The 14,256-nt window shown below is 36.8% G+C and overlaps 1 protein-coding gene across 1 annotated transcript; it reads right to left on the minus strand.

The window, feature by feature from the left end:
- Window positions 1–10,527: 10,527 nt before the first annotated feature.
- On the minus strand, window positions 10,528–11,881 carry LOC107898929 (transcription factor MYB4-like). Its single transcript, XM_016824501.2, has 3 exons — window positions 11,720–11,881; window positions 11,498–11,627; window positions 10,528–11,415 (listed from the first exon to the last, which is right to left on the minus strand). The coding sequence occupies exons 1-3, from the start codon at window positions 11,850–11,852 to the stop codon at window positions 11,241–11,243; spliced, it is 438 nt and encodes a 145-aa protein (XP_016679990.1). The 5' UTR covers window positions 11,853–11,881; the 3' UTR covers window positions 10,528–11,240.
- Window positions 11,882–14,256: the final 2,375 nt, after the last annotated feature.

Raw genomic sequence — 14,256 nt, forward strand, 5'->3', positions numbered from 1 at the left:
CGATATATTTATATGAAAATAATAAATGAAAATAACGTATATACAAAGACCAAAGTAATTAACATAAATAAAATATGCAATAAAAAATAAAATCCTCAAAAGAAAGCCAAGCTATATACGAATAATTTTAAAGAAAATATACACAATAAATTTAAAAAATATTTACATAAAATAATATGAAAGCAACAATGTACATAGAATAGAGTTAATCATAAATTATATGCCTAATAACATAGATATGAGAACATTTCAATGTAATAACATACAAAAAATAAAAAAATAAAAATAAAACAATAATGTTTTTCAAAAGAAGAAGTGGAATTGTCAAAATTATTTGAAATACATATATACAAATAAATAAAGAAAATAAAAAATATTAAATGAACCTTTTTTAAGAAAAAGTGAATTATGGAAAAACTCAATTAAAATAAAATTAAAATAAAAGGGATATTTTATAAATAAAGTAAACCATTGAAATAGAATCGTGGACCAAAACAAAACGCGTATAAACGCTTGAGACTAAAACTGAAAATAAACTAGACCCCCAAACGTGTCGTTTCAGCGCGAATTAAAATGAAAATATGCGCAAGTCCCAGGGATAATTTAAAAGAAATAAAAAAACAAACATGACTTAATTAGACAGTAGTGCAAGGGAGGGGACTAAACGCGCAAATTATCCATTTAGAGAAATCATGCGCATGAACCAAGTCAAAAAAGCTGTCTGTTCCTTCCCCCCAATGCCATTTCCTTTTATTAACCATTAAAACCCTCTTTTTTTGTCAAAAAAACGTTTTAACCTTTATTTTTAAAAAGAAACCCAAAAATGTTTTATGAAATTCCTTATTCTCCCTTACTATCCCTTTTGTCTTCCAGCCGAGGAGGCCACCAATGGTTCACCCAACCGCCGCCGTGACTCCGGTGAGTCTCCCTTCGTCGACGCGAGCACGACGTGGCTCCGGTGAGTCTCCCTCTCTCTCCTAATGTTTCTCTCACGCAAGAAGAAAATGAAAGAATAATAACAAAATCAGAAAAAGAAAGAAACTAAAAAAATCACCTTTAACAATTATTATTGCTTTCTGTCTCTACTTGTATTTGATTTCATATATATTTCCACTATTGTATTCGTAGAAAGGGAACCCCCCTTTTACAAATTTTCCTTTTAGGCTTTATAGCCGAATGTTTCAAAGCAGAGTACAAAAAAAATATTGTTTCTTCCATTCGCTACTGCTCTGTTGCTGCTGTTGTTGTGTCTCGTTTTGCAGGCGGTGTCAGACGCATGGAGGAGAAGGGCATGCGCGGGGTGTGGTGGTGGTAGTGCGCAAGGTGGCCCATGGTTGGCCTAGCGTGCGGCAGCTGGAGGCTTGGGGAAGCAAACTAGGGTTTGCTGAAAATGGGGTTAATCTTGGGCTAGGGTTATGTTTGTTTTGGGTTTAGGGTTAATTTTGGGTAGTTTGGGCCATATGAAATTTGGGCTGCAATTTAGACTTTATTTCATGTATTTGGTTTATGTTTTATTTTTATTTTGTTTTTGTTTTGGCACTGGGCCCGGGCAAAATGGGCTCGTACAGCTGCCCCTCTTTGCTCATTTTCGTGTAACGAGAATAGAGCAAAGACATCAAAAGGGCCAATTTTGCCCGGTCTTGCCGAGTCTTGACTTTTTGGTGCTCATATTCTTCAAGTAGCCTTATTCCAGCCTGCTACGTCTTGTTGCTTCGATCCACTCTACTGCAACTTCAGATACGCCTTGTAGCTTCAATCTACTCTGCTACGACTCCATGGGGATGAGATTTGTGTTTTTAGTCTGCTCCACTACTGCTTAGGGGAATAAGATCTGTAATCTTCACTCTATTCCACTGTTGAGTGCAGGGAGATAGAGTTATCGGCTTCAATGTACTCCACTGTAGTCAGGGAGGTAAAATCCGCCATCGTCGATCTGCTTCACTGCCAAATACAGGAAGGCAAGATCTGCAATCCTCAATCTATTCCACTGCCAAATACAGGGACAAGATCTGCTTTCTTCGATCTACTTCACCACCAGTATGGGAAGACAAGATCTGTATCTTGGATCCACTTCCTATCAATATAGGAAGATAGGACCTGCTATCTTCGATCTACTTCACGCCAATACATGAAGATAAGATCTGCTTTCTGCGATCTACTTCGCCACCAATATGGGAAGACAAGATCTGCATCTTCGATCCACTTCCTACCAATATAGGAAGATAGGATCTGCTACCTTCGATCTACTTCACGCCAATACATGAAGACAAGATCTGCTTTCTGTGATCTACTTCGCCACCAATATGGGAAGACAAGATCTGCATCTTCGATCCACTTCCTACCAATATAGGAAGATAGGATCTGCTACCTTCGATCTACTTCACGCCAATACATGAAGACAAGATCTGCATCTTTGATCCACTTCCTACCAATATAGGAAGATAGGACCTATTTACGCCTAGTGTTTAGGATGACATGATCAGAATGAATCAAATGCTCCTAACTAGATGTGTATGTATTATATTTGTAGAATGTCATGAGAATGATCCATTTTTAATGATTAGGTTGTCATTCCTCATTGTTCATCAAGGTTCTATCACTGATGCCTTCTTGTTCAGCCAGTACCTTTGACAGAAAACCTAAAGAAATAGATGCTATTTAGACTATCATTTATCAAATGTTTCCAACCCTTAGGTTTGGTTAGTTCTAAACAATAGTCCTGTTTCAGGTCCTCGTATTATTTAGAAACTTTCAGAGTAATATGCAGAACTCCTTCTGCATGTGTATTGTCAGTCCATTAATCGTTATTTCAATGAAAAATGCTTGAAAAAGATTATCAAAATGGACAAAATGAAATTTTGTTGAGAGCAAAGCTCTAAACAAACAAATCAAGATAGCAAATTTTGCTGAGATACGAGAGGAATAAGATGAAAAAGATTATCACAACGGATAAGATGAAAATTTGCTGAGAGCAAAGCTCTAAATGAACAAATTAATCAAGATAGCAAATTTTGCTAGAATACAAAACGAGAATAAATTAATCAAAATGATGTATTTTGTCAAAAATACAAAAAATGAATAAAATAGAAATAGGTGCCCCAGATATCGTAGCATGAGCTTCTCTGCCCCAAACTTCTTAAGGACCCTTTTGAACTTGATATGTGTTTAGAAGTCCTAGAAGGCTTTGTTGATGCCCCAAGATGTAGCATCTTTCCTTCTTGTTAATTCGGAGAAGACAAAACTACTTTATGCCTCATCTTTGATCGAAAATTTGAATTGCCCATTCCTGGGTTTTCAATTCAAAACCCCTTTGGTCTCAAGGTGCCCTTTGCGGGTTTTCGCCTTGGCCTCTCCTTTTTCTTTTTTTTTTTAGGCAAAGTACCTCTTCACTGAATCCGAATTCACAGGATTGGGCAAGCTTTTGCCATCCATCCCAGTTAAAATTAATGCCCCTCCTGAAAATGCCTTTTTTACTACATAAGGTCCCTCCCAGTTTGGCATCCACTTTCTTCTGAAGTCTTTTTGTATGGGAAGGATCTTCTTCAGTACCAAGTCCCCTTCATGGAAGTTTCTAGGACGAACTTTCTTATTGTAAGCTCGCATCATTCGTTTCTGGTACATTTGACCATGACGGATAGCTCTTAACCTCCTTTCTTCAATCAAGTTTAGTTGATCATATCGGGATTGGACCCATTCTGCTTCGTCTAACTTTAGTTCTGAAAAAACTCGGAGGGAGGGAATTTCAACCTCAATTGGTAGCACTGCCTCCATTCCATAAACCAAAGAGAATGGTGTTGCCCCGGTAGAAGTCTTGACGGACGTTCGATAAGCATAGAGGGCGAATGGCAACTTCTCGTGCCAATCTCTATAGGTCTCAGTCATTTTCCCCACAATCCTTTTGATATTTTTATTGGCTGCCTCCACCGCACCATTCATCTTTGGACGGTATGGCGATGAGTTGTGGTGCTTGATATTGAATTGACTACAAACCTCTGTTATCGTGCTATTATTCAAATTTAATGCGTTGTCAGATATAATCCTTTCGGGCATTCCATACCGACATATGATTTCCTTCTTTAAAAACTTGCTGACAGCTGTCTTTGTGACACTGGCGTAAGAAGTAGCCTCTACCCACTTAGTAAAGTAGTCAATCACTACAAAAATGAAACGATGTCCGTTTGAAGCCTTTGGTGATATCGGCCCAATGACGTCCATGCCCCACATGGAGAAAGGCCATGGGGAAGTCATGACGTGAAGAGGTGATGGAGGCACAAGAATTTTGTCTCCGTAAATCTGGCATTTATGGCACTTCTTAGCATATTTGATGCAGTCTCCTTCCATGGTAGACCAATAATATCCAAATCTCATGATCTGTCTGGCCATTGTGAAACCGTTAGCGTGTGTTCCACAAATACCATCATGGACTTCTTCCAAGATCTGCTTGGCCTCCACAGCGTCCACACATCTTAACAGCACCTGATCTTTTCCTCTTTTGTACAGGATCTCTCCATCTAAGACGTAATCACTGGCCAGCCTCCTCAACATTCTCTTGTCATTCTCAGTTGCTTGGTTTGGGTATTCACGATTTTTTACGTATCGCAATATATCCTGATACCAAGGGTTGTCGTCCTTTTCTTCTTCCTCGTCAATGTTACAACAGTGGGCTGGAGCATCATAAATGCTCATTTGGATAGGCTTCACATCCTCTGGTCTATTTACTTTGATCATGGAAGCCAATGTAGCTAAAGCGTCGGCCATCTGATTCTCGTCTCGTGGGAGATAACAAAAAGTGATGTCGTCAAACTCCTCAATCAATTCTAGGACTATCCTTCGGTAACTAATCAACTTAGGGTCTCTGTTTCCCATTCGCCTTTGAGCTGATAAATTACCAATGCTGAATCCCCATATACCTCAAGTACCTTGATTTTGCGTTCCATAGCCGCGTGGATTCCCATGATACATGCTTCATATTCTGCCATGTTATTTGTGCAATCAAAATCTAGTTTACTGGTGAAAGGATAATGATCACCGTTTGGAGATACCAAGACTGCCCCAATCCCGTTGCCCATGGCATTTGAGGCTCCGTCAAAATTTAATTTCCAAGTATTGCCTTCTTGTGTGCTTGCTTCAGTAGTTGCCACATACATCAGATCCTCATTTGGGAAATCAAAGTTCAAAGGCTCATAATCGTCCAGGGCTCTACTTGCTAGAAAATCTGCTATCGCACTCCCTTTTACAGCCTTTTGATTCACATAGGTTATGTCAAATTTAGATAGTAGAATTTACCATCGGGCCATCCTTCCGTTTAGAGCAGTTGACTCCATCATGTATTTCAGAGGGTCTAACTTTGAGATTAACCAAGTCGTATGGTACAACATGTATTGTCTCAATCTCCGAGTAGTCCAAACCAATGCGCAACATAATTTTTCAATTGGCGAATATCTCGTTTCGCATTCAGTGAACTTCTTACTGAGATAATAGATCGCTCTTTCTTTTCGTCCTGACTCATCATGTTGGCCGAGCACGCACCCCATAGAATTCTCAAATACTGCCAAGTATAGTATCAGTGGCTTGTCAGGGCAAGGTGGCATCAGTACTGGGGCGTTGGACAAGTAATGTTTAACTCTTTCGAAAGTTTTCTGGCACTCCTTATCCCATATACCTGGATTGTGTTTCCTAAGAAGACGGAATATGGGGTCACATTTCTTAGTTAATTGTGAAATGAATCGAGCGATGTAATTTAGTCTTCCTAGGAAACCCCGAACTTCTTTTTGAGTACTTGGCGGAGGTAATTCTTGTATGGCCTTAACTTTGTCTGGGTCAATTTCAATTCCCTTTTCGCTGACTAAGAATCCTAGCAATTTTCCTGATCTAGCCCCGAAAGTACACTTGGTTGGGTTAAGTTTTAGCTGGAATTTCCTTAACTTTAGAAACAGTTTTCTCAAAACTTGCACGTGTTCCCCTTCTGTTCTGGATTTTGCGATCATGTCATCAACATAAACTTCTATCTCTTTATGCATCATATCATGGAATAATGTTGCCATGGCTCTCTGATACGTTGCTTCCGCATTTTTCAATCCAAAAGGCATCACTTTATAACAAAACGTCCCCCATATTGTTACGAATGTGGTCTTTTCCCTGTCTTCAAAAAGCATCTTAATTTGGTTGTACCCGAAGAAGCCATCCATGAAAGAGAACAGTGAGTATCCGGCCGTGTTGTCTACCAAGGTATCGATATGAGGCAGTGGGAAATTATCTTTTGGGCTGGCTTTGTTCAAGTCTCTGTAGTCCACACACATTCACACCTTCCCATCTTTCTTAGGAACAGGGACTATATTGGCTACCCATTCTGAGTACTTGACCACCTGTAAGAAACCAGCATCAAATTGCTTCTTAACTTCTTCCTTTATTTTTAGCAAGACATCAGGCCTCATCCTTCGGAGCTTTTGTTGGACTGGTTTGCATTCTTCCTTTATAGGCAATCGGTGTACCATGATATCAGTACTTAACCCTGGCATATCTTGGTAGGACCATGCGAAGACATCTTTAAACTCTTGAAGCAACTCAACAAGGTCTTGCCTTGTTTCCTTGGCAATGCAAGCGCCAATTTTTACCTCTCTGCCCTCTTCTAAGATCACAACTTCTACTGATTCCTTATAGGGTAGAATTTGTTTTCCTTCTTCTTCCATCATTCTTAACAAATCTAGAGATAAAACGCTGTCTTGGTCACCTTCAAAATCTTGAGGATCATCTATACTCATGTCTTGTTCAAATAGAGACTCTGAATTAGTAACAGCGTCGCTCATCTCGTTGATATCTGAAGACCTGTTATTGGAACAAATGGAGGCCCAAATAAAAGAATCTAAGAATACTTATATGCATAGTATGATTATAAAGGGAATGAAAAGAATGAAAGAATATTTGCTCAAGATGAAACTGAATGATAAGTTTTCACTGAAATTAGATTTTGGACATGTGCCTTTTACAAAAGATTCTTATCACCCCTGGTTCAGGGCAACAAGTGTTCTGAATATTACTCTGAATTAGTTCTAAATGTTACAGGGATCTCTTCTGCAGTCCAGTTGTTTAGAACGCCTCTAGGGATGTAGAAACAAGTCCCTGATAGGTTTTTTAGTTCTTTCTTCAAAGGCACAAACATCTTTACTTTCCAATCCATCGATATATTCAAATAATTCTAATTCTTTTTCATCTATCTGGCTCTGTACTAAAGTTCTGAACTCAATACACTTTTGGATTTTAGGAAATTTATTGTATGCAATGAAATGTAATGTTAATGAATAAAAAGATGCTTGCAATGAAATGTAATGCAGATACATGAATGCAAAAAGAGACGTTGATTCTTGATTCAATTCTATTAGAACAACTTTACTAGAAAACAAATCTCTTTACATAAAGCGGATACATATACGGCTTTGCCCTCATATGCGGAGACATTCGATCATTTTCTTCGTTCGAGCGTTAAGATAAGTCTCACAAACTCTTCAAAAGGGACGTATCTTATATCTCCTTTTTACTCAATCCGGGCCGTGACTCGTTGCTCACTAAACCTCATGGTTCTCGTTGGCTTCTCTTTTAAGAAAGTTCAGCGGCTCTCGAATAATCCTTGTCATATTAAATTCTCGGGCCACGGAGCAATGGTTGTGTGGTCCTCCATTAAACTATCATCCTTCATACGGCTTTGCCCTCATATGCGGAGACATTCGATCATTTTCTTCATTCGAGCGTTAAGATAAGTCTCACGAACTCTTCAAAAGGGACGTATCTTATATCTCCTTTTTACTCAATCCGGGCCGTGACTCGTTGCTCACTAAACCTCATGGTGCTCGTTGGCTTCTCTTTTAAGAAAGTTCAGCGGCTCTCAAATAATCCTTGTCACATTAAATTCTCGAGCCACGGAGCAATGGTTGTGTGGTCCTCCATTAAACTATCATCCTTCTCTTATCACGTTTTCTTGAACCATATTCGGACAACCGTATTATTATCCACTTTATCAAGAAACCCATTTCCTTATGACAAGCTCTCTATTTAACAACTGAACGTGAATCAACACCTCTTTTTATGATGAAAATGCAATGCAATCATAACAAAAAGAAAATAGGTTAGTACAAAGCAAAAGCAAGCAAGAATAAATAGAACACCTATTTGGGTGAATACTAGGGGTTCGAAGTGGTTCTACCTAGGGTGGGCTCCTAAGGTTCACTACATGAGGTTTGGTTCTAAAGTAAGGGTACCCGAACCAGCAGATTTCTCGATCCTCACCCATTATAGGCTCATGCGGACCGAGTTCGGTTCAGGGGGATACATTTCTCTATGGCCATGCGGAGATGAAAATCTCACGAAGACATAGGTACGGATGTATCCCGGAAGCGATTCACTATCCCATGCGGAGGTGAAAACCTCACGAAGGCGTAGTTTCTCACTCCCACTTAAAAGGTGTGACCAACGGTCATGCAATGGAATGTGCAGAAATATACACCTAAACTCTAAACAAAGCAGTAATTATAAACAAATAATAAAAGCCAAAATAAAGGCAAAAAGCAAGTTTTCAATTTTTGACACAAAGACAAAAAGCAATCAACTCGTGGCTTGACTCTCTTATTTAAAGTCCCCAGTGGAGTCGCCAAGCTGTTGACACCATTTTTTGGATGGAAACGGGGTCGACTTGGATTTTGAAAATAAAACGAAAAATGGAAGTCGCCACCAATCTTTTTTGATGAGGTGTGATCGGGTCACCTTGTAAAACGGTTGTTTTTAATAAACGATTTAGATTTTATTAAAACAACGATTTTTGTCTACAAAATTCAGAAAAATGGGTTCGGGAGTCGGTTACGCACGAGGAAGGGTTAGCACCCTCAATACGCCCAAAATTGGTACCTAATTGATTTCTTAATGTCTTGGTGTCGAAAATTAAAAAACTCAAAAAGAATTTAAAATACGATCCCTCCTTATATTGTTATTTTAAAATTACTCAAATAAATCAAAATGGAAAATGCTTCCTTATCTCGAAGTAACAAGATGTCACGTCCAGTAAGTTAGGATACAACACATCGTATTTTCGAGAGTAAGCTTGCCTTTATTTTTTGTTTAAACCTCATTTATTTTAATTTCAAAAAGGACGTTCGGTTATTTAGGATCAACGCGAGAAGAATCGAAGCTCAGTAAGTTAGGGCACGATTTTTCTCGAATTTTCTAAATACGAAATATTACCTTATTTTGAAAGTTTAAAAAGGATATTCGGCAATTTGGTCGAACGAGAAACCGAAACCCAGCACGTTAGGGCACGTTTTCTCGAATTTCCAAACACGAAACATTGCCTTATTTTGAAGAGTTTTCAAATAAGTAATTATGAAACCGGCTCAAAATATATTCGCTTGGTTTACTTTAAGGGTAATAAAACAATCGATGTTGAGCGAAAATGCGGATTTTGTAAAAAACATGATGCAATAATAAGAAACTAAATCATAATTCTAAGCATGAAACGATAATAAGTGGATTCAAATTGAAAACGAAAAAAATAACACGTGATACACAGAACTACGTGAAACCAATATAACACAAAACAATTTAAAAACCATACGAACAATATACAAAGGTATAGCATATATTAGAATTCAAAATAGTTTATATGTATAAAAAAACGGATAATATATTGGTGATTATTTTAAAAAATATATTGAAACGAATAATATGTAACATAATTTCAAATGAAATAAATTGACTAAACGAACGATATATTTATATGAAAATAATAAATGAAAATAACGTATATACAAAGACCAAAGTAATTAACATAAATAAAATATGCAATAAAAATAAAATCCTCAAAGAAAGCCAAGCTATATACGAATAATTTTAAAGAAAATATACACAATAAATTTAAAAAATATTTACATAAAATAATATGAAAGCAACAATGTACATAGAATAGAGTTAATCATAAATTATATGCCTAATAACATAGATATGAGAACATTTCAATGTAATAACATACAAAAAAATAAAAAAATAAAAATAAAACAATAATGTTTTTCAAAAGAAGAAGTGGAATTGTCAAAATTATTTGAAATACATATATACAAATAAATAAAGAAAATAAAAAATATTAAATGAACCTTTTTTAAGAAAAAGTGAATTATGGAAAAACTCAATTAAAATAAAATTAAAATAAAAGGGATATTTTATAAATAAAGTAAACCATTGAAATAGAATCGTGGATCAAAACAAAACGCGTATAAACGCTTGAGACTAAAACTGAAAATAAACTAGACCCCCAAACGTGTCGTTTCAGCGCGAATTAAAATGAAAATATGCGCAAGTCCCAGGGATAATTTAAAAGAAATAAAAAAACAAACATGACTTAATTAGACATTAGTGCAAGGGAGGGGACTAAACGCGCAAATTATCCATTTAGAGAAATCATGCGCATGAACCAAGTCAAAAAAGCTGTCTGTTCCTTCCCCCCAATGCCATTTCCTTTTATTAACCATTAAAACCCTCTTTTTTTTGTCAAAAAAACGTTTTAACCTTTATTTTTTAAAAAGAAACCCAAAAATGTTTTATGAAATTCCTTATTCTCCCTTACTATCCCTTTTGTCTTCCAGCCGAGGAGGCCACCAATGGTTCACCCAACCGCCGCCGTGACTCCGGTGAGTCTCCCTTCGTCGACGCGAGCACGACGTGGCTCCGGTGAGTCTCCCTCTCTCTCCTAATGTTTCTCTCACGCAAGAAGAAAATGAAAGAATAATAACAAAATCAGAAAAAGAAAGAAACTAAAAAAATCACCTTTAACAATTATTATTGCTTTCTGTCTCTACTTGTATTTGATTTCATATATATTTCCACTATTGTATTCGTAGAAAGGGAACCCCCCTTTTACAAATTTTCCTTTTAGGCTTTATAGCCGAATGTTTCAAAGCAGAGTACAAAAAAAATATTGTTTCTTCCATTCGCTACTGCTCTGTTGCTGCTGTTGTTGTGTCTCGTTTTGCAGGCGGTGTCAGACGCATGGAGGAGAAGGGCATGCGCGGGGTGTGGTGGTGGTAGTGCGCAAGGTGGCCCATGGTTGGCCTAGCGTGCGGCAGCTGGAGGCTTGGGGAAGCAAACTAGGGTTTGCTGAAAATGGGGTTAATCTTGGGCTAGGGTTATGTTTGTTTTGGGTTTAGGGTTAATTTTGGGTAGTTTGGGCCATATGAAATTTGGGCTGCAATTTAGACTTTATTTCATGTATTTGGTTTATGTTTTATTTTTATTTTGTTTTTGTTTTGGCACTGGGCCCGGGCAAAATGGGCTCGTACATTTTGCTTATCCATAAAGCGCTTCTTGAGATGCGTATGCCAATGGTTCTTTATCTCATTATCTGTTCGTCCAGGTAACTGTGCAGCAATGGCCGACCACCTACATATTGTGAATTATACAGCATTAGATCATTAGACCAAAGCAGTATTTGAATATATTCAAATGGATTAAAAAACAGTACCTGTTTCCAAGCGACTCATGTAATCTGATGATAGTCTCTTCTTCTTCCTTGCTGTAATTCCCTCTTTTGATATTCGGCCTTAAATAATTCAACCATCGCAGCCTGCAACTCTTCCCACACCTCGCCAGTCCTGAAAACATAAGGATCGATCCTTATATCACCATTTTCAACAATAATCCCCAATCTATACTCACTATGATATGGACCATATGCTGTCTTTACCTGCATACTTGGGGAGTTGTCGCCAATTCCAACACCCATATCTAGTAACATAAGCTGTCAGTTTCCTATCTTCCTCAGGTGTCCAAGTTCCTTTCCTTAGTCCACTCTTATCACAGTAAGGTGTTCTCACCATGTTTGACTGCTCTATTTACAAACTATGAAACTTCAAAGTTGCAACAATTTATATACTATGCCCATGTTTAGACCAAAACGTGTGACACGTTTTAGTTGTGGTATTTATAAAATATTCATTTTCATTTAATAAATAAAAAAACCCTTTTCGTCTATATCCAGGAAAATTCAGCAGGATGTCGTTTTCATGGTCAAATACTAGAACGATATAGCTGACACCTTCGAGGAAAGATTGCCACTCCTGAAACGTGATGTATGCAGCGGATGAACCAAAACTTCGACGAAGCTCAGTTTAATTTTGATCAACAGTAGATTCATTACGTTTTTTTTTATCTTAAATTGTTTCTTTAATAAATCAATAAACAAAAGCCATTGAAGATTTTGTAGGTTGTTTGATCAAGTCTGGTATATATATTTCCGTGTCAGTTTGTGAGTACAAAGTACAAACAATAAGTGCAATGTTGCTTTCAATAAAGTTAGACATTATTTAGATGTAACTATCTATTTTGTTCCGTAGCTGAATATGGTTATCTTCTGAATATCAACCTTGAAAATCATTAAATGGTATATCCTTTCTCTCAAAACATTCATATATCAAAAATAAAATAAGGTCTGTCTCGATACATGAAAGCCTCTATCTACATTGAAATTTGACAAATGAGTTGAATTCGAGTCCTAACTCCGCTTATGATCCCGTTTAATTCTAAAACAATTTTTGTGAGATTAATCATGTTCTTGAGTGTGTGTGTTTTGTAATGTGATTGAATGTATTTATCATTGTTGAAATCACTTGAAATAGTCTGAGTTGATTCGGCAACATAATGAGATATCACGTATTTAGATCTAGCGATCAAATTGAGTGTGGGGTGTCACATTTAGTGCTAATTTAGCACAACCATGCATGTCACGAGTTACACTATAGCAAAATAGGTTTTTAGCGACATTTTTTTGGGGACTATAAGTGCCGCCGCTAAACCAGTTTGCAGCGTTTTGGTAAGCGTCGCAAAAAAGGCCGCTATAGATAACGTCGCTAAGTTTTGCGATGTTTATGTGAAAAACTAGAACATGACATTTAGCGGCGCTTTCCCCACAAACGCCGCTAAAGATCATGTCCTTTAGCAGCGCTTTTTCCAAAAACTTGCATTTAACTTGCTTTCTATTCTTTGTCTCCAAACTTGTATTACCTGTGTTTTACGTGAGAATTTGCAAATTTGTTCCATATTGAATCATTGATTTGAGAAAAGCAGTGATCTGACCAATGGTATCAAAATCAACTCTTGACTAACTTCACCAAATTTATATAATTTTTTAAATTTTCAAATCTCCAAATTTTTATATTTTCCAAGTTAAATGCAAGTACCAAAATGAATGAAAAAATTTACAAATACCCAAGTGAACTTTAGGGCCAAATATTTTATATACATAAACATTTTAAATCATACGAATGTCATATGTTTTTTTTTTTAAAAATTAGTTTGTTCTTTAATTTTATTTTTTTAAAATATACCCTAAGAAGCATATCACTGTGCAGATCCCATGGAAAAACTAAACTCCTTTGACAGTGGATCAAACAAATCTTTTTTATTTTTTAATCCACTTCCAAATCATTTATGAAGAAATAAGACAATGGCAAGAAATAATTTCAAAATTGTAATCCTTCTAATTGATTCTATTATTGATGTATAAAAAAAAAACAAGTAGTAATCACCTACAAATCCAGAGAATTGTATCCTATAAAAGCCATATTTATAGCTTACCAAATCAAAGAAGATAAATGAGTGATTTTTGCTCAAATACTCTATATAATATATAACATCTACTTTTTCTTGTTCCCTTAACAGATAACATTTACTCGATTTAAAAGTAAATTATTGTCATCAGAGAACATGCAATTTTAGGGCTAAGCATCCATTAAACCTTGTAGCTTAATAACAATAATCACAAACAAACGGAAAAAACTTACACGGCGATGAGGCAGAGGAGTGTCGACGGCGATGCAGTAGAGGGCATAGTCGACGGTGATGCAGTAGACGGTCAGGGAAAATCAAAGGGATTTTGGATTTTGATTTGGGGATTTCGGGATTTCGATGTGGGGATTTCGATTTGGGGAAAAATTAAGGGATTTAGGGGTTTCAATTTTTAGGGGTGAAAATAAGGGATTTTAGGGTTTAGGGATAAAATAAAGGATTTTGAAGTTATGGTTTAGGGGAAAAAAAGATTTTTAGCAGAGCAAACGGCGTCGTTTCGTTTAAAATAAAATAATTTTTTGCTTACCTTTTGCGGCGTTTTTCTCATAAACGCCGCTACTGCTTTACCTATTGCGGTGTTTTTCCATTAGCGCTACTAATGTATAATATTTGGGCGTTTTCCGTCCAAACGCCACTAAAAATGCCGCTAAAACCTTA

This window comes from Gossypium hirsutum, chromosome D04 (genome assembly GCF_007990345.1).
Source record: "Gossypium hirsutum isolate 1008001.06 chromosome D04, Gossypium_hirsutum_v2.1, whole genome shotgun sequence".
NCBI classification, from domain to species: domain Eukaryota; kingdom Viridiplantae; phylum Streptophyta; class Magnoliopsida; order Malvales; family Malvaceae; genus Gossypium; species Gossypium hirsutum.